The 21,877-nt window shown below is 30.2% G+C and overlaps 1 protein-coding gene across 1 annotated transcript in view; it reads right to left on the bottom strand.

Annotated features, from left to right (window-relative positions):
• LOC139490680 (uncharacterized) overlaps positions 1 to 21,187 on the bottom strand; it is a 71,513-nt gene extending 50,326 nt beyond the window's left edge. The window contains exon 1 of the mRNA XM_071277617.1: positions 20,554 to 21,187. Within this exon, the coding sequence (XP_071133718.1) occupies positions 20,554 to 20,746 (193 nt within the window). The 5' untranslated portion in view covers positions 20,747 to 21,187. The remainder of the gene's footprint in view (positions 1 to 20,553) is intronic.
• Between the last annotated feature and the right edge of the window lie 690 nt (positions 21,188 to 21,877).

Genomic DNA, 21,877 nt, shown 5'->3' with positions numbered 1-21,877 from the left:
TTAAATATACTTATTTATAATAAACTCACACTTCATAAATCATCTATTTATTTACACCGACGTTTTATCTCTTCATAAAGTGTCGTTTTTAGCATAATATTTTGCACTTCTAGTTTACAATCCCTTGTAATGTCAATTAAAACGTAATTGATCTTTGACTTTAAATAATAGAAAAAAGTCCAAAGTGTTAAACAGCTGTGTTATTTTTTAATAACCCAAAGATTTAAATAACATCTCCATTGTCATACACAAATTACCAATTTTTTTTTTTCGCAATTCATATTGAAATCTGCGTCATAAAATAAATACTATTTGCAAATTGTAAAAAAATAATCAACTAATCATTTATTCAAAAGTCATCAAGTTAAAATCCAATTATTGTAAGTTATTTATATAAAGGTATAGCCTCAAAGAGAAAAACAGCTTAGTTCTATATGTGTGTAGCAATCCCAGTCAACATGTAGTTTAATCGGTGCCTAAATAAGATTAAAAGTTTTTGCAAAAATGCTGTTAATGGAAGATGGAGTTTTGTGGAAGATAACTAAGTATACTATTTTTGACATGCACACTAGAAATAATGATGCGAATTCAATTGTAATGATTGAACTAATTTCAAAAGTTTAAGCTATCTTTAACCGATGACATACGTATTAATTCACCATCACCAAGAGAAGGACCAGTTCAATTCAATGAGACTTCTGGTGAATTTTAAAACAAGGAAACGCTACACATGAAGCAATAACAAATAAAAAAACCCTTATACTTTCGCATTACACAAGGCCATCTTTTTTAGTATACAAACTTGACTTGCCTTGCTCCTTTGTGTCGTTTCTGATGTGAAGAGTCTTATAATTCAGTGGTAAACGTTTGTTGTTATCTGCCTTTTTAAAACATCAATAAGGTTTTTATCTATTGAATTGTTTCATATTTTGTAAACCAGTTTCTATACTTACTATACATGATGGGTCTTCTAATTGTGAAGGTGATACAGTGTTCTATAATTGTGTAAACAAACGTCCTTTGGTCTCTGGGAGATAGTAAGGAAATCATACAAGTTCACCATATTTTGTAAAAGGTAGGGGCTTTTCTTCACTTTTATTTGAGTAAGTCATAAATATATATACAAGAACAAATTATGATTTCTATTTTTAAACAAAAATTAAAAGAACTGCGTTAGTGGTCCCTTTTCCTCATATCGACAGCCGGTTGAACCATATATTTAATTTATCATAAAAAAAAGTAAATGTGCCATTTCTATGTATCATATAAAGAGACTATTCGTTTACAAATTATGAAACATTACAATGCAAATATTGCATTAGAAAAGAAGAAATACCAGGAAAACTTTTACGCACTTGAAGTGTTTGTTTGTTAATTGAGTTTTTTCTTTGTAATGAAATATATAGAATAAGACACGAAACAAGATAGAATGCCGAAAAAGATAACAGGTTCAAAATTAAATTTTACTCCGCGAACGAAAACTTCAAAAACGTAAAATAAATTAAAAGTACATTTCTTAAACACATACAAACGCTTGAATTATACTTTTATGAGGTAAATCAACACATAAATTAACAATTGGTTAGTACATGAAAGAAGTGTTATCGTATTACGGTAAACTATTACGTGATAAAACCTAATCAAATAATTACTGCCACAGCCGAATTAATGTTAAGTTGAAACACTCGTAATAAAGTCAATACTATCGTGAATTAATGACTTTATGTGATTCATTTTAAGGAAAATAAGAAAAGAAGTTATTTATTTTGTCCAGACAATATTTACACAAACTTACAAAAAATAATGTTCAGTAGACGAAAATAAATGAAGTTCAATAGACCAAAAAATATTGAGATATTACACTAACTTTAGATTCCACACTAGTTTCAAATTCGTTTATTGCGCAAACACGATGGAAATATTGTGCATTCCAAACTAATCATTTCAGACGGTTGTTTAAGTGCCTCTGATACACATTTGGGTACAATGAAACAAAGTCGAAAATCTAGAAATAACATGAGGGTATGTAAGAAGTAGGACACGAACAGTCCCACGTAGCTGTCAGAAATGTTTTCACTACTGAGCTTTGAAAAGCGAAAACAATAGATAGTGCAGAAGTCTAAATAAAACTTTATTTAATTAATTACTGTTGTAGAAGCTTTTTTTCTATTAGGTTAAAGACATTGTTACTTTAAATATTTTAGGCGACACCTTACCGGTTAGATGTTTAGAATGTATTAAGTTCGTAATAAATCTTTTAACCATTAGATAAACACAAAAAATAAAGAAAATTTGAAGTATATCGTTCAGATATTATATGTTATATGATAAAGTGCATACACTGTTTCATTTTATTTAAATTCGATTTCATTTCATGAATGCTGTTTTTCTATGTTTCTATCTTTAAAATATAAGGACACAAAAACCAAAAACCACAAAGCAAATACCATTTTGTAGTTGGAAAACTATTGACGGTAAAATTGTAACACGTATAATTAAAAGGTTAACTACTTTTATAATGAGAGTGAAATAACAAGTGTTCTACCATAAGTATCGCCATGCAAAAAGAGGATAACACCATTGAATAGTCATTCAACCCTAACAATATATTTTGGCAGTTATAAATTAGTAAAAGGGGAAAATATATCTTGATGTGTGGGTTCAACAAATTTGGTTTACTCTAAGGCAAGGGAAATGTATGATTTATTTCAGTGCATTTTTTTTCCGACTTCCCATAAAAGTTACAGTCACTTCATTCTAGAACAATGACCAAACGATGGAACAGTGGGTTGCATATCACTTTGATTTTACAGTTACGAGGAATACATTAAATGACCAAACGATGGAACAGTGGGTTGCATATCACTTTGATTTTACAGTTACGAGGAATACATTAAATGACCAAAAGATGGAACAGTGGGTTGCATATCACTTTGATTTTACAGTTACGAGGAATACATTAAATGACCAAAAGATGGAACAGTGGGTTGCATATCACTTTGATTTTACAGTTACGAGGAATACATTAAATGACCAAACGATGGAACAGTGGGTTGCATATCACTTTGATTTTACAATTACGAGTAATACATTAGAGTGCATCAATGAATAATTTTCTATCATAAACCTCTGGATTATAAAAAAAAAAATAACCTGAAATATGCGGAGAAAATAGTGGTAACGCTATCGCTGTGTACAAATGCAACGTTACACAACCCGCGTGTAAAGTCATGTTATGTAGACACAATGTTGACTATCGCACCACGAGTAAGTTTTAATGTTGTGATTGGTTTCAAATGCTGTTTAACTTTCGGCTCTTATATATATATAAGAAGATATGATATGACAAGCAATGAGACAAATCTCCATCCAAGTCACAATTCGTAAAAGTAAACCATCACAGGTTAAAGTACGGTCTTCGACAAGGAGCCTTTGCTCACACCGAACAGTAAGGTATAAAGGGCCTTCAAAATGACAAGTGTAAACCATTCATTCGAGAAAATCATGTCATTGTTTCCTTGTATATTGTAACAACTTACTTTACAAAACGTTGTCCTATTCTTTTATATTTTAATATTTTAACATGTCGTGTGTGTCTTTACTTCTTAGCTTCGTTAGATTAACAGTAAATTATCTTCATGATGTTAATGATGGTTTGTTTTCAAACTTTTGTTAACCATACTTTCCGTTATGCTGAGTAGGATATCACATTCGTTATAATTCAAGTTGCATTGGACGATTTCTTGATCTCTTATCAACGTAGACACATCGATATGGATTCGTTGTGTCGAATCCATATTTTCGTCGAGTGTTATATAATATATTGTCCTTTGATTTATAAAATGTATATCATATTTCGTTTTGCCGCAATATTTGTATAAGCAACATTAAAATTAAAAACTATAAAAACCCAAATAAAGTCCTTTTATCTCAATGGAAATTCATACATATAAATGTGTCCATATGTACATTTGTATTTGTCGAATATTATGCTTTATTTATTTTAGTTTAATTTAGAATTACTTTTAAATTTCTCATGCGAGATTGTAACAATAACATGTTTAATTTATATTCAGTTTCTTTTAATATACTCAAAAACCTTCATTTCAAAATAAATAGAATAAACAAGGACAGTAAGTGTGTAAAAGAAAAGTTTACATTGAAGTGATACTAATCTTTTAGGGTAATTTTTCTATTAACAAAATGAATACAAGAATAAAAAAGGATATAAAGTGTACCTCCATTATTTAATAGCAAAATTTGTTCTTCTTAAAACGATATTATGTCTTAAATCTTTATTACTGAAATGTAAATATTTTGTGCATGCACAGGATATTGCGATATTAGGGTTAGTGATCTACACAGGGATAGCTGGATTCTTAAGCACTTTAAAGATTAAAAGGTTGGTTTACAGACTTATAGAATTGATAATATGAATCTAAAATCAAATTTTATACCTACTTTGCTTTTTTCTTTAACAGGTGTTATTTAAAGTTCCCTTTTATAAATCATATGACATATTGATCATGAGGTTATATGTGAAAAAAAGTAAAAACCAAACGGTCCAAATCAGTATTGGGTAACAAAACAAAAATAAATGAAACATTTCTTTTATAAATATTCATATGACATCATTGAACATAAACGTTTGACAAAAAAATGTTTTCCTTTATCAGAGTTCATTACATATTTCATTTCAAATGGACAATTTGAAAAATAAAGCAATTGATGAAAATGCATATTATTCTTTTATCTAATTTCTGTTTAATTTTCCTTTCATTTATGATTTCTGAAGAACAATCAAATTAAAATTTAAACTAGATGCAGAAGTACGTTAGACCACTGTTTTCAAATATCAACTTTCATGTTTATTATAGAAAAGTAAGATCATTATTTTACGAAATTCGTGTACCTTTTGTATTCGGTGATGTGTTATGTTCAATATTTCTTCTGTTTTATTCTTCTGGCAACGATATTGTAGATTTTTCTTAAAACTTTTTTTTTTCGAAATTCCTCTTTGATATAACTGATAAAGGTATTGCCACTAAACTGCAATGTAAACAAACGTATGATATGAATGCTTTGAATAAGCAATACAATAATAAGAGTTACATTTAGCTAAACATAAAAGATGCTTATTTTGAAGCTAGACCAGGAATTAAGAGATAGTTTTTTTCTTTAAATTCTGTACAGGTTAACGATGAGAATTTATTATTATGGTATCATGTACTCTTCATGGCATTGCGGTATAAAATCTCCTCAACGATGCAACATCAGGACGGCATAAAATCATAACAGCATATTTCGGACTTTTTTTAGAAACTACTGTTACTATATGATGTGTATTGCATATTGTACAATTATATTAATCAGTGTTTGTTTTTGTCTATTAGTAAGATATTTTAGATAAAAATAACCATACCAGATCTGCTTTTCGTTTTAGAATCATCACAGTGACTCTTTTTAAGAAGCATCGGAAAATCAACTGATATAAGTAAACGACGTACGTTGGGACGAAATTTAACTTGAAAGTAAGATGGCCAAAAAGGGAAAGCTTAAATTTTCACGATTGTCAAAGATCCCGGTTTGTGGTCGTCGTCTATCAAGGTTTATATCTTGGAAAAGACCTATATATGAATCAGAACTTCTAGTGCAAATATTTGTTTTTTAATGTGAACTCCACTATGTATTTCTACTTGTACCCATCTGATTAGTTAAGCCTTTTTCGACTTATTAGTATAGTTCGTTCTTATATTGTACTGTTACACCATTGTCCCAGGTCAGATGAGGGCTGGGATCCCGCTAACATGTTTAATCCCGCTACATTCTTGTACGTGCCAGTCCCATATCAGGAGTATGTAATTTAGTGGTTGTCGTTTGTTGGTGTGTTAAATTTTTGTTTTTCGGCTAATTTTTGTACATAAATAAGGACGTTATTTTTTCCGTTTGAATTGTTTTACTTTAGTCATTTCGGGGCCTTTTAAAGCAGGCTATGCGGTATGAGGTTTGCGCATTGTTGTAGGCAATACGGTGACCTATAGTTGTTAAATTATGTGCCATTTGGTCTCTTGTTGAAGGTTGTCTTATTGACAATCATAACACATCTTCATTTTGATATTCACTTAGATATGTGACATGCTTTGAAATGAGAGTTATTGAGGGATAATTATGATCTCATACACATTAGAGAAATGAACATAGAAGGATGATTTGTTTTGTGTGTGAGAATGTTTGTGTTGTTTCCAATATAAAGAATGGATATTTCATTGCCCTTTCATATGTTAGTTCCTACACATATACAGTCGAGTTTGTGATTTAAAAAACCCACTCATTAGTCATTTGTTTAAGTGAGATTCCAAAATTGTTTAGGATTTCCAGGTTCTTTTGTTTGCCCATCCAACTACCGGTAATTAATTGTGTAGATAAAAACAAATATTGTGTAGGCTTTGTCCGTTAAACAACACACATTTTTTTCTATAAGAGAAAATGCTAATTTTCATATCTCAGTTTTTTTGACAAACGTTAATGGTATATTGAAGTTATAGAAATACTCTTCAGATAAGAAGGATAATAAGTTTGTATTCTCTCAGATAAATAGTTTACGTTTAGTTCATCCAGCAAACGCTTAAACTACTTTTGGCATTTGCATCCATCAAAAACCTGAAGTTCTATCAGTTTTAGGGGTACGGAATTCGAAATTATGGAAATTTCGCTAACAAATCTCTTATTTGCCTCTTGTTTACGATAATAAAGTCCAGAGATATAACGTGGATAGCAGGACTATGGCGACAAGACAAAGGACAATATTAGTCATTACTTATATCGGAACAAGTTGTTTTGGCGCAATTTTCATGTTATAATTAATGAAAAATGCTCGACACATTATATCAAATTCATTCACATTATGTTCTTGACTGAGAGAAACTTATATTTTGAAATACATTGTCATGTATATTAATGATATCTACTTGTTTATATATATTTGTGGTGTTCAGTGAATCGTTGTTTCATTTATGTAGTTTTATCATATACTTAGCATTAATATGATAGCTTTTGCATATGTGTAATGGGCGGAAGTGCACAAGCCATATCTTCCCACCCGGGCTGATAACCCATATTAAGTGCCTCTCGTGCAAAAAACCCATATCAGTGCCTCTCGTGCAAGTTACTTCCGGTGTTTCCGGTATCGGTTGTTTACTTTTCCATTGTAACGTCAGATGTTTTTGATGACGACGTCAAAATTTACGGGAACTTTTGTGGGGATAGTTTTTAAATACTTGCTAACAAATGCCATTGACAATTATGAATCATTGTATAGTACAACAAACATGGAGTAGTAATGATCGTAAAACTCTTCCAAATTTTCAATGTTTCAAAATGCCTCTATAGGAAATGTTACCATAAATATATAAGGAGTTAATGATGCTGTTGTTGGACAACTATAGTATATTTGATTCATAATTTTAATTTTCTTTATAAAATGTTTGACTGTTTTCGTTATTGCATTAGTTTATTTGCCTTACATAAAACTATTGTCGGAAGTATATGATGAAGCGATTAATACTTGGCCTTTTCCATATCAGCCTGGGTATCATCCCTCGACCCATATCAGCCGGAGACGGAGTCGAGGTGCTGATATGGGTCTCGGGATGATACCCAGGCTGATATGGAAAAGGCCATGTATTAATCTCTATATATTCAGATTTGAATTCGTTAAGATTGGGTCGAAACAATCGACGTCGCATAAAATTCATATTACTAGTATATGGCGTGATATCGAATGACCAACGATATTGTAATGTACTGATACACTGATACATTCACACAAAATGTTCGTTCAATATTTTCAACTTTCCTATTTCTGTACAAAGGAATATTTACATTTAGATTTACAACTTTAGTTACCTATAAATGGTTTAACGTGTATCTTAATTTAAAGTCAAATGAAAGATCCGTTCTTCCGATTGTTTAGATGTCTTTAAATGTGTCAACAAAACACAAACACATTTTCAATATTGAAATAACTACATAGCCTCAAGACTAAACTACCGGATACAACTCGTTTTGATAAGTACTTTTATATTTCATTGAAATGCTATTTCGGAAACATCATACGTTGTATCGCCCTTGTTACAAAAAGGACTTAATTGGCGACAAGGATAACAAATGATAGAAAATTGGTTTAATTCAGAAGATAGATATGATTGTAAATAGTAATCATTTCTGAAAACTGCGTTGGAATAACGAGTTCAAAAAATTATATCATCGTACACGACGGCAATTTTGATTCTATAACACAACTGTACAATCATTGGTACAAAATAAAGATTTTAACACACTTTACTTACTAGGTTACAGACATGCCATGAAGATAATGTGGAAGTTGACATTTCAAGATCCTTACAGAAAACCAGACAAGGAAAGGCTAAACTAGATAATCTGCAAGTAAATTTATATTATTTAGATCTTATTTCTTCAGTCGAAGCCTTATATCAATTCGGCTGTTTTTTAATATCCTGTTGGTCATATAACTCCTTGAGTTCCTAAATTTATATCCATCCTTAGGTTTGAGCGTTTTGGATGCAGGTAGATAAAGAAAAGCGTAGTGGACCCATACAATTTCAAATGGTTATTTCCTATACTTTGTAGTACTGGCTCGATACAACTTTCGGTTGACCTTTTATCGCCAAGGATATCATATGACTTGAAGATAGTACTCAGGTAATTACATGACTGATAACCTACTATCCATCTAATTTACATGAGGTTTTACAGATGAGTTTTTATCCTGAAAATAACCTTAATTTCATGATTGTTTTTGGTTAATAATATAAATAAAATTGATAGATATTATATTAAAAGATAGAACACTTTCCTCGTCTATACCAACATTAAAAATATACTGCATGTAAGTCTATTGACAAAGTTTGAAAAATAGCATTTCCTTTTCTTCCTTTTTTTTTACGAAATAAATATGTTTATTTAATACATATTTAGCCCGGATCGCAGTCTTCGGGACCCTTGTATTTTTAACAGCCGCACTTGACCAGGGAAAATCTAAAAGGTTTAAATTCTTATATGTTTACATGTCTTTAGATAACCAGTACACTTGTTTTTCCTGATAAGCATCATCTACAAACTGTCTTCAGTTTTTTTCCGTTGACAATATTGACATCTAGCTGTGTTTAAGCAGGTTTTTTTTTAAATATTTTAGTTTACGAATTGTTAATTTATATTTGATAAGAAAATTTAAATTAGTCGGGCAAGCGTAGATTTTTTTCGCGCAAACGTCAAGCGCCGAAACCACAGTAATGCTGAAACGTAAATTAGTACGCATTAAGTCATGGTTAAACATCCATGGGATATTACGAATATATTGATCAGTGTTAAATTAAACAAAATAAGATATGGTATGATTATTTATATTTTATGATATAGATTACATTTTGAAATTAAATAGGTCAACGACCATAAACTCATCTTTAACTTTAATTGTCTAATGATTTGAATCAAATTTAACGATAACATTTTTACTTTATAAATTCTATAACTCAATTGATATGTTCAATAATTATTACAGAGGTGTATGCGCGATCAACTATTTTAGAGAGTCATTTAAATTTGTAGATCAAAACCGATAGGACGCAAATGGTTGATTTAAGTTTATCAAACGTTCAATATATTTTGTACTGATAATGTGCAAATAGTTGACTGGATTATATTAACAGAACTTCTTATCTTGCATTGGACTGCGAGCTATGAGATGTTACTTATCTTAAAGCTCAGTCGGTTTCATTTTGTCGCATCTACTAGAAAGCTAGTTTATAACTGTATAATATTTTAGATACAACTTCTTTATTCCCCCATTTTGTTTTAAAACATACATTAGGACCTGAGATCACCCCTAGTTTTTGGTGGGGTTCGTGTTGCTTATTCTTTAGTTTTCTATGTTGTGTCATGTGTACTATTATTTGTCTGTATTTCTTATTCATTTTTAGCCATGGCGTTGTCAGTTTATTTTTGATTTATGAGTTTGACTGCCCCTTTGATATCTTTCGTCCCTCCTTTAGTAAATGCTCTTCAAATATTAAATAATCTACGACTGACAAGAGGAGGTAATAACGCTAATTTGTGTTTTTTTGTAGGAGAAAATGGCATCAGTGAAGCAAACGTCAAGTAACTGACACATAAAAAAAACACGGGTGCATATAACCAATATTTCTATTTACTAAACAGAAGATGAAGATTACTTTCATTTCTTTATAACATGTTCTTTTTTTAAAAACTTTTTGGATAAAGTGGAACATCTTCTTGCACAACTCAATTTTGAAAATAAGATATCAGTTAAACAATTAGTTTTTGGATACAAAATATCAGATAAGGGTTATTATGGTTTTAACTATTTTTTGACAGTTTTAGGTTTTTGCCTTTTCAAGTCATACTATGTTTCAGAGCAAAAATTGAAATATATAGATGTATATGAATTGTTTATAAAGGAATTAAGAAGGGTTATGCATGAAAGCAAACTAATTTCTCAAAGTGTATTTTTCATAAATTTGAAGAAACTAATTTAATAGAATAATTTGCATATATTGTAATAGTTTATGTTATATTGTTTATTATATTCGAGTATGTTCCTGGCAACTCAGAAGGGTTTTTTTTCTCACAGGAATACTCCTCTGGCGCTTGGACAGTGAAGTATAATTGTAAAAAGATATCTTTAGAATAAAGTATTTATTTGTTGTTAAAAAAAATTAAATATTTCTATTTACTTCATGAAAGATGAAAATACTGCCCTCAAAAACTATATGTTCCGAAAAGATTGTTTGAATGTCACAAATAACAATTCATGAGTTTTCCAATACATTTCAAATATTCAATATTTCTTTAACTATTTTTGTCATATTTTCATTGAATGCACTCTTTTTAGGTTACGTTGGAGCTGGATTTTACTACTGTTTTTTTTAAAGCTCTCTTGTATGTTACGTCGATGATGCGAGTTTTTTAACGACTTTGACCGGCTATACAGTCCTTGTACGGTCGGTTTGTGCCGGATGGCGATTGTTGATCATTGACAAATATCTGTTGCAATTGGTCAGGAACAAGTGCAAGGTGCCATTTTGGTAGGCGGCCATATTGGTTTACATCAATTGTTTTTTTAATTTTCTGCTATCTTGAGGTTTTTTTTACTCCACAACGCCTGCTTTCCTGGTCAGTGAGATCAGCTGGGCAGTCAGCTAACCACGTCGATATGTTGCTGGTAGATTTATCATTGAATCCGTAGTAGATGACTGCAAATTGCACTTAGACAACGATACAGCTAGCCCACCGATGTTTGTACAAGATTTGGTACGCATCCATCCAACTGGTTTTCGGAGTGTCGCTGATGCGGGTTTACTGAACGTGAGCCTCATAAACTAGTTTGTCGTTGAATCATCTGAGCAGGGTAACGTGTTGTAGCTAACGGTTTACCAGGAACTGATCCGGCCTTTACTTTCAGCTGTGAGGATTGAGATGTGACTGAAGACAACGTTAGTAACAAGAGTAAAAAGAAAAAATATCGAACTCAAAGGAAAAATTCATAACGGAAAGTTCCTTAAAAAATGGAAAAATCATGCAAGTTATTTATCTATAGTAAGTAAAACAAAGGTTTAATTTCTTATAAATACATATAGGTCTATGGTTCGAAAAATGACAATCAGTTGACGACAAATTGGCATATTACTGCTTATCCTCTTATGTTAATCAATCGGCATAGATAGAGAAAAGAATCAACAATTTTACCGAAATCCAAGGTAAAAGAAAAACAGGAGTTATTCCATAAACCAAAACATCTAAAAATGTTAGTATATATATATATAAAAAAAATCGGATGAATGTAAAAGACTTCATATTCCTGACTTGGTACATGCATATTCGATAGATATGTATTTTTGTGCTTATCGTCACAATACTTATAACTTGAGTGTTCGTTTAGTGTTTTTTAGATTTCTATCTTATTGATGGGGATGACACTTCTCTTTTTTTAAAATTTTAGATTGTATGGAATATCTAAACCATTTTGATGTCATATTTTAAAAATTATAGTGTCTGTTGTTTCTCTGTTAAATATGCATATTATATCAAAAATTACGCTTGACCGAAACCAACTATAATGCACAATTTCATACACTGTCAAAATTTATAAGAACAAATTATAACCATTAAGTTTGTTCTTGATTCATGGTTTGAAATATGCAATTTATTTAAAATAAGTAACGAAAACATCAAAGTAGATAGATACTTGCTGCATTTTTTTTTTTTCAACTTAAAATGAAATTAATCATGTTCTAGTTTTCATTCATATAGCGGAAAATTGACCTGAAAATGTTCCAAAAAAAAGATTTCGGGTCATCGAATGGACGTTCACTATGGACTAGTTTACGGAATTAGAAAATACATTTAAATAAGTGTCCAAAAGCAATAAAAGAGACTTATTACATTCAATTATTTTTAATGAACTCACACTTCATAAATCATCCATTTTCTAGTACTTATGACAAACTGTCAAATATTTAAACGTGTTATCTATTCATTGAGTAAGCGTTTTATATTTTGCTATTCTTGTCTATAATTCACTGGAATCTTAATCATTTAATTAAGTATGTTCGATAAGGTCCTAAAATGGCCCACTTTTTTAGCGTAAATTTCAAATTCGGATTTATTGACCAATATCACGATAAATTATAGCTAATACATTGACTAGATAGGATATAAGCCATTTTGTTTAAAATTTTACGTTTCTGCGTTTCATTATGACGTCACAAGTTGTGCTCATATTGTTTTTTTCACGAAAAAATCAATGAAAATGGGTAAATTTCCAAAGATTATTTGACAGGAAACATAGAGCGCATACCTCGACAACAAAGATCTTTTAAAATAATGTTTGTGAAGACATTTAACATGTCTTATTTGAATATTAAGCTTGTCGACGCCTGCGCTCTATGTTTCCTGGTCCTTTATTTGGTTGAAATCCCGCTGATTGTGTCAAATTTCACCAAAATCCCTTATCTTGACCATTTTGGAATGTAAAAATCGATGTGTTAGAATTAAACTTTGACAAAAACAGCTCTGTTTAACTTTTTTACATGTCTTTAAGGCAACTTAAAACAATTATTGTCTTGTAACCATGAACTTTATAATTGGGGCCAAATATGGCACTTACCGAACTTACTCCAAAGGAAAAACCTCAATTTAAACCAGTTTTTGTCACTATGATATTATACAGAATTAAAAAAAAAAATTCTTTAAGATGATGAAAACGTACCAAAATACGTGTTAGTAATTCACATTAAAGTCTGTACCAAAAATTAATACATAGGTTTTGAATTTCTTCAATAATAATTAATAAAAAGGATAAGAAAAATAGCGCACTTAAAGAAAAGTGGACTAATAGCACAGCAGATGACATACATGTAGATATACATGTACAATAAGAAAACATATTAATAAAGGGATAACAGAAAAAGCGTAAAGATACCATAAAAACAATAGATCAATCTTAACTCCTCCCCTGAAAATTAAATGTTGACTTCCAAAAGGAAACCAGTTACTGCAACATTTTTTTTCAATATCAAGATTTTACGAAGTATTAAAGTTAAACAAACAGACGAACTGTGTCAATGTTTTACGTATTTATTCATCCTCTACGCAAGAGAAAGGTCAGTTAACATTAAAGATTTTGCTAAAGAATTAGGTGGCGGCATTACCCCAACTTTGAACAAGAAGACACATTCTGTAAAAGAAATTAAAAGCGTAAGACAATAAAATTGATAAGACTGTTGCAAAAACCCAACAATTGCTAACTTTAAGATAAAATACTCAAAAGTAACATATTGATACGTATTAACCAACATAATTGATAGTTACATTTGCTTGCTACGCAACGATACGTCTTTATTCTTTCCCTTAAATTATATACATAAATACACAGAAATACAAAGAAAAAGTACATGGAACATAATAAATAAAAAAGCAAACACTTATACATTAACACGTCAGAGGAGTGTTATCAAATTACCACCAACAATTTAAAATAGGTGATTAAACCAAATTAAATAATCACTGTCATGTTTAAATCAATCTTAAATTGAAGCTCTTGTATTAAAGTCAATACTTATGTTATGAACTCATGACTGCTTCAAGTGAGGTATTGTAAGGAATATTAATTGAAGAATAGTTTCAAGTCGATGAGTCTACAGGTAAATAGGTTTGTACTGTAAAATCATATCATGAACAAAATGTGCGAAGGAAAAATTGAAGAAAACAAAAACATATTGCGTAACATGTGCTAATGGAATAACAAACATCTACTCCAATCAATACCAAAGTTAGGATAGACAAAGTTAAAAAGTGTGTAACAACATCAACATCAACCTAAATGTCATTTTAAAAGAAGCATAACCATTTTGTAGTTGATTCACATTCAATCATTTTCCGTTGTTAACCATTATACTTAAATACTTAATCCATTTAATTCGTTTTCGTATCATCTCAAATAAACGTTGTTCAATGATCATACTAAATGAAACTATTTGTCGCCATTTTATATTTTATCAAATTAGCAAGTGATGGATTTCAAATAGATTTAATATTATCGAGATTTTGTTTATATATTTATTTCAACATGCTCGATATTTTATAGGATTTAATTGCGACCTATATTTGTTTTTAAACAAGGACACGTTTTTCCCTATATTTATCATTATTTGCATATAAGGAAATCTTTTTTGTAATTATATGAATTCTAAAAGCAAAATAACTGCAATAAATTGACGAATAGATTAACTTGCACTGAGATAAAAACTTATCGGAAGTAATTAAAAGTTGTTATCCATATTTTTTGGTACTCACAATTATCCCAAAGGAAAACCTACATGGTCATGTTATCTTATTTTTAGATAAAAACTTCCGGATCGTATTTAGAATTCATTGGGTCATCTGTACTGTTGTAACTAAATCATTTAAAACGACTCTACATGCAAACCAAGATAATTGATCCGTTAAAAAAAAATGCTGAATAATTAATATACAGTATGATTAGAAAACGTTAAAACGGTCGAAAGACATTTATCTAAAATACATCTCAAACAGGTGATTGTATTTGCTCAGATAAAAGGAATGTTACTGCATGCATTTAACACAATATAATTGCAAAAAGGGTGTAGAAAAACTAGCCATTTTAAACATAACTCGAAGAAAATAAGACTTCGAATGGTGAAAAAAAAACCAAAAAGACAAACAACAGCCCACAAAACTCTACCCAATGTATGACTAAGAGACAAAAGAAAACACATATATATATAGCATACAATGCAGATACTATTTTAATTTGTCTCATTGTTTTTAGGGGCGTTTTTTTTCAGTTTTCTTTTTAAACACTTATATATATCGTATAGTCAACTCAATCAAAATACGTTTTTACTGTGTTTTCTTTGCCACCTATTTTTCGAGTCTTTTGGTTAACTCTCTTTTTATGTCTTGAAACCTGGTAGCTTTATTTCATTAGTTTCCAAAATTCAAGCTGGAAGAGAAACATAATTCGGAATACTTTGGGGTTCAAGTTATGATTTGAACAAATTCTTTTAATGTGATGACATAAAGAAAAGATTCAAACATAACACGGCAATCTGAATATTGAGCAACACATGTCAATCATAATTAGGTTTTGTTTGTTACTTTGATTTGTTTCTTTTCAATCGATTGTCGAGATTTGAACATCGAGAAACTGCTTGTCAACTTCAGCGCTTATTAGTAATTAAATTTCTCATAGTTATATCAAGTTATTAAGCAACATAAGACATCTACTGATAACTGTCTCTTGATTTTCAACACGTACGAATAAAAATGTCTAGATTGAACATAAGTGTAAGCTCTCAACCCTGCCATAACCAGTTAAGTCATCAAACCGTTTTTTTTAAATTTCAAATATTTAATTCACAGGCAAGTGTTCATGCCCCAAAATGATTATTTACGTTATATAAATAATTTAGAAAAAAATGATACCACAAAACAGATACTTGGAGACAATATATGTTTGCATAGCATAACATATCCCGTCGTTATATGTAAAATGAGACGAATAAACATCCAAATAAACATACCAAAATTGAATGAAACTAAGCAATGAAGACATAAAAATTCGAGTACACCGGGTGGAAATACTCTTGTAACGTGTCAACAACTTCAAACATTTGCCTAATCTAAATAGTTTACAAGTGCACTATATATCAAATAAATGTTAATGATATATACAAAATCGTCACGTATGTTATATAATCCCTACTTCATTCACGTCATATTAAGAATTTAAAACCAAAGGCCAGATTGGTGAACTTTTTCATAATTCTATTAGATTTTGAATATTTGTTTAAAAAACCATCTGATAGGTAAATACTTGTACACGTATTAAGTTATTAACGATTCATAAATAAATTGTTATGTAAAAGTGGATAAATGAAACCATTAAAAACCGATAGGAAATAAATGACGTAGAGCGAACAGTCGAGACAGTTTTCTTTTGGCCACACACCATATTAGATGTTTTTTTCACGATTTAGAAGCAACCCTTATCTGATAATTCTTATTTATTAAACCTACTTTTTGCTAACGGTTGGTTTTTGAAATTGTTATACGGGTTCAACTATTAAATATATAGTATTTTTTTTCATTTATAGTCAAACATAGTGTATCTTCGTAAAATTTAGTCCAAAAAATATAGTCACGGCAATATTTGCCCAATTCCCTCAAACCTTACTGCATCAATAACACCCATGCCTCAACATTCCGTTTTCAAACTACCCTAAATAACTAAGTGAGAAACCATTGGTGTGTGAAATAAGAATTTATAAATTTCGTACATTCTAAGCACCTTTAAGTGTGTTCCTATAGCAGGAACATTCAATCCAAAACATTTGAATCCCAGTGATATCGAAAGAAAAATGAAAGTTAAGTGACAAACATGGACATCAATAATATAGCCAAATGTATTCAAAGTCAACTTTGAATGACGGAATTGGACCATATAATCTTAATACTTTTTTTGAAATTTATCAAAGAGGACTTTTAGATAGAAATGTCGTAATTTTTGTCAATACCGAAGTGCAGACTTCTGATTTGATGATATTCTCGGGGATTAACATTCCACCAGCAGTTGTATCGATAAATATCTAGTACATGTTAACAAACTTCATTAATTTTGCGATTTCAAAGCCCTTACTTTATTTGCCTTCATCAGGAAAACTCAAACCAAAATATTCGATGTTAGTTATTTATGAATAGATATCAACTATTGAAGCTAAATGAAAAAGACGGACTTTTAAAAAAGAGGTTTATCGACGGTCAATATTTTCCTAATACGTTGGTACCTTGTATATAATTTCAGTACCAAGGCGCCGTTTACTGATATGATGATACAATCGAGGATTAAAAATAGTAGTTAAACAGCAGTGGAATCTACACAATGCTTGTTAACCTTCTAAATATCGTGATTCTATGGCGCTTTTCTCGATTTTCCTATACCGCTCAGACAAAAAGAAATGAAAATATGTCAAGTTGCAGATAGGACAAGGTGTAACTTAATTGACAAGGCTAATAAGAAACCGACATAAAATTGTGCAAACAGCATTAGTAAATATGACCAAGACTTATTACAGATACATTGTATTACTAGTTTAACACTTTTTATGTACATTTTTAAAGATAGGAATTTGTCATCTTTAGAATCCTTCGATATAGGTATTTGATGTTAATGTAAAATCTTTCATTATCTCCGTTGAATTCATTGTCATAATTGATAGCAAGAACGGCTCTGTTGAGGGTGCATGTGATTTCCGTATTATTTGGGTGTTTTTGTTTGTATATATGTATTTGCATACGGACAATGATTTACAAAACTTATACAATGTGATTAACTTATATATACATAAGAAGTTTACTTTAGACGCTTACTCATTATTAGTTCAAGTTGAAATATATATCAGATACATCTCAAATTGAGACATAATTTAGAAAAGATGTTTTTCTTCTTCTTAGTCAGCACGTTTTTTGACGATATGAAATATCATTTACGTGTTCATTTTTCTCCAAATTAAGTTTTAATAAAATATTGATATGATGGGTTTATCATGTTTTTTGCATTCCAATTCAAGTGACCAAAACAAGTCCTAAACAAAATTCTCAGCTGATTTTTACCAAGGATATATATTAGTTGAAACAATCAGAAATTATGACCTAGAACGTGAATAAATAGGAAAACCTTTGGAAGGTTGGGTGCTGCGTTTGTGTACATCAGACAATTAAACCCTACGATAAAATAACAGTGTATCCATGTTACTGCTTTCTTCTCTTGAATGTAAGTATATAGACCTCGGCCTTGACAATTACTAAATTTATTTGAACGGTAAATTTAAGTGCATAAATTCACCATTACTTTGAATGAAACTACTTTGACAATGCTACCTTACTTAAAAATGTTTTTCACGTAAATGTTGTCTTGTAAATAATCTAAATATTAACTATAAATAGGGGGAAAATCAAATATAGCGGAGAGTGATTTGGATAACAGAATGGATTTCATAGCTTATTATCTTAAAATCGTTTTTAAGGCATTCAACCCGTATTTTAGTAAGTTTTAAAAATATGAATTCCTTTTTACGCACAATATAATAGTAACGAAATTGAATTAGTTCTGAATTTTAAAATGATCTCACTATAGTTTACTTTTCGTTCACTTAAGTTGATACTACAATCGATAACTATCATTTGTCTACAACAATGTCAAAAACGTGGAACTATCATAGTAATGCAAATTAAACAAGTCTAACTCACAATATATCAATTTGCAATTGTGAATATCATTTATCTAATATATTCAACATCGATGAACAAATTATTATATAATACTGAGTACAAGAAAAGACATGAAACAAATGAAGAGACAGTTCTTTTCATCTTAAATATCATGGGTATGCTAAACGTACTATACATAAATACAAATTACATTTATGTTCTGATCAAAATAATGTGTGAAATTGGAACTATTATAATTCAATTGGTTAAAATGTTAATTAAATACTAATGTGACGTACTTGGCAAATATAATCATACAACTTAATGTAAATCAAAATCAATCCTTGTAACAACGATATAAAGTTCATGTTTACAATTTCAATCACACTAACAATCTATGTGATCTGCAGTAATCAAATTCCACTTGGAATTCTCAGATCTGACAGAAGGGCAGTTGATAAGTGCGTATTTGTTCGGCTGTGTAGCATTTATGAATATATAAAATAATATTCTGAACTCTGGGTTCAATTCATTGCCAGAGCCCTCCCTTGATACGATTTTACCTTATTATATCATGGGATGATTTGTAGGTGACCTTTGGTAATGCTTTTCTTACACAACCAAATTCCATCTGTATGCGGTATAGTTTAGCATTCCCTTATCTAGGTACACAGTGAGCTTTTTTTTTAATTATAAATACGCGTATACTTTCGCAATTTTCACACAAGCAACATTTTAACATATATGTTGTTCGAAGCGTGAAATAAATAAGGCCGTTATTTTTCTCGTTTGAATTATGTTGCATTGCCATTTTCGGGCCCTTTTATAGTTGACTATACGGTATTGGCTTTGGTCTTTGTTGAAGGCCGTACGGTGACCTATAGTTGTTAATTTTTGTGTCATTTTGGTCTATTGTTGAGAGTTGTCTCATTGGCAATCATACCTAATCTTCTTTTATCGTATAGAATTCCAACAAAAATTGTATATTTCAAATACCAAAAAAAATGTTCACAGAGAAAGGAGTAGGTCCAGTAAAACGCCTGTTTGGCCCCAAAAATATAGCAGTTTTCAAAATTAATAAAATGTTAACTTTTAGTTATTTATTGGAAAGTAGAATGCTTCTGTTACTTTAATGTGAGCTGGGTTTTTTTTTTACAATACAATGCACATATATCGGGTACTAGCATCACTAAGTCATGCTAAATAACTGAAATCTTCACAATTGTAGCATTTTAGTTAAATTTTAGACGTTTTCCGTCTTAAATGAAAGTGGCCGCATTTGTGTTCATTCTTAATATTGAAATGTATGTTGTATTTGATGATAATACATAACATATATAAAGGTTGAGGATGAACATGGATGTGGCCACTTTCATTTTTGACAAAAACTATCTGAAAAGTGACATTTTTTTGCATATTTAATAGATTTTTCATATTTTAATGACTAAATCAGTTAAAATCTTTCACAAAAACTAATTGAATCAACTGAAATAGACACTTTTAACTGTTAAAAAAGTGTCCAAAATCTTTCGTCAGATGAACCTGAAATTTGAGGCCAAAATCGGCCCTTACGGACCTACTGTCAACTAGTTCTTATAACTATATCGTGTTTGAAGTTAAAAGTTATAATAAAATATACGATATTTATCCATAGCAGTACTCAAAGATTGCACTATGAACAAATATTCGATACAAAGAAACTAATTTCACTTTATGAGAACTTACCATTTTTTGTAGCTGCAAACTCACACGAAGGAATAGCTGTCCAGTTACCGTAGGTATCTAGACAAGTCACTAGTGGGTTACCAGAGAGGTAGTAAAACGTATTACAATAATAAGTCACAGTTTCATTTATGTTGTACAAGTTAGAAGATGCTAAAATATATCCATTAGAAATTGAGACTGTCGTACAAGACATTTCAAAAGTCTAACACGTTATTTAATGAAATACAACTTGTCTACTGTAACCAGACCAAGTTTATCCGTTATAAAAACATAGTATAAGCGTCCTTAATAAATTGAACCTTATGGTTTGAATATTGAGTCTTAAGAAAGTAATATATCTTTCTGTATGTAATTTAGTTGAAAGGCTTTTTTTATACAATGCGTTGTAAAAAGTTAAATGTAGGTCTATGACAAATACCAGCAGTGTTAGTAAGCATTCAATTGTACCCAGTTTCCATTTTAACTCCAATAAATCAAATGATTATATCATTTGAGTTAATACATTTCATGAGTCGGTTGTCATGTATAACAGGCAATTGAAAGTTGATAAATTAATTTTCTGAAAGAATGAAGTTAATAGATGATATATCGATATACCGTCAAAGTTAGCGTCCCATGAAAGCACATTATGAATGCGTATTTAGTTTCTGGTTTCATGTTATACACTTATAAAAATTAATTAATGGACTTTAACGTTCCTAAACATTAATAAAGTAAACGAATGCATAATAAAGATATAAACCGATTGAAAGAAAAGTTGACAGAAACTCACCTTTTTAATTATTTTGTTGTCGCATAAAAAAAAGGTTTTGAAATTTGTCTCTTTTTAATCATACTTTGCAATGGAAACGATCAGTTATTCTTTTATATTTTGAACGTCAACCTCATCAATATAAAAAGCAAAACTAAAAAGGATTGTCAGAAAAGCAATCCTATGAAGGTATACACAGCATTATCAAACGATCGTCATGAAATCTCATGGTTAGACAACACGTCATACTAATAAATCTTATTTCTTTGAGATGTGTTACATTTCTAAGATCGAAATATAAAAATTAGATGAACATGCGTTTGAATTATAGCATTGTATGATTTCGACAGTCAATAAATTAACAATGTTAGATTTTTCCATCTACAACTTATAATAATATGAGTATGCTCGATAAATATTCAAAAGACACCAACATTTTTCAAAGGGTACTAAAAACGTTCTCCTGAAAACAGACTTTTACAGAAAAGTGTAGAAAAATCAAACTGTATGTAAAGGATAAACGAACCATGCCAGAAACACAAAGTTCAATATTTGTCATTTGTTGCTACATGT

Source organism: Mytilus edulis, chromosome 1, assembly GCF_963676685.1.
Source record: "Mytilus edulis chromosome 1, xbMytEdul2.2, whole genome shotgun sequence".
In the NCBI taxonomy this organism is placed as follows: Eukaryota; Metazoa; Mollusca; class Bivalvia; order Mytilida; family Mytilidae; genus Mytilus; species Mytilus edulis.
Note: the sequence above shows the minus strand (reverse complement) of the source record. Positions and strands in the feature narration are given on the sequence as shown.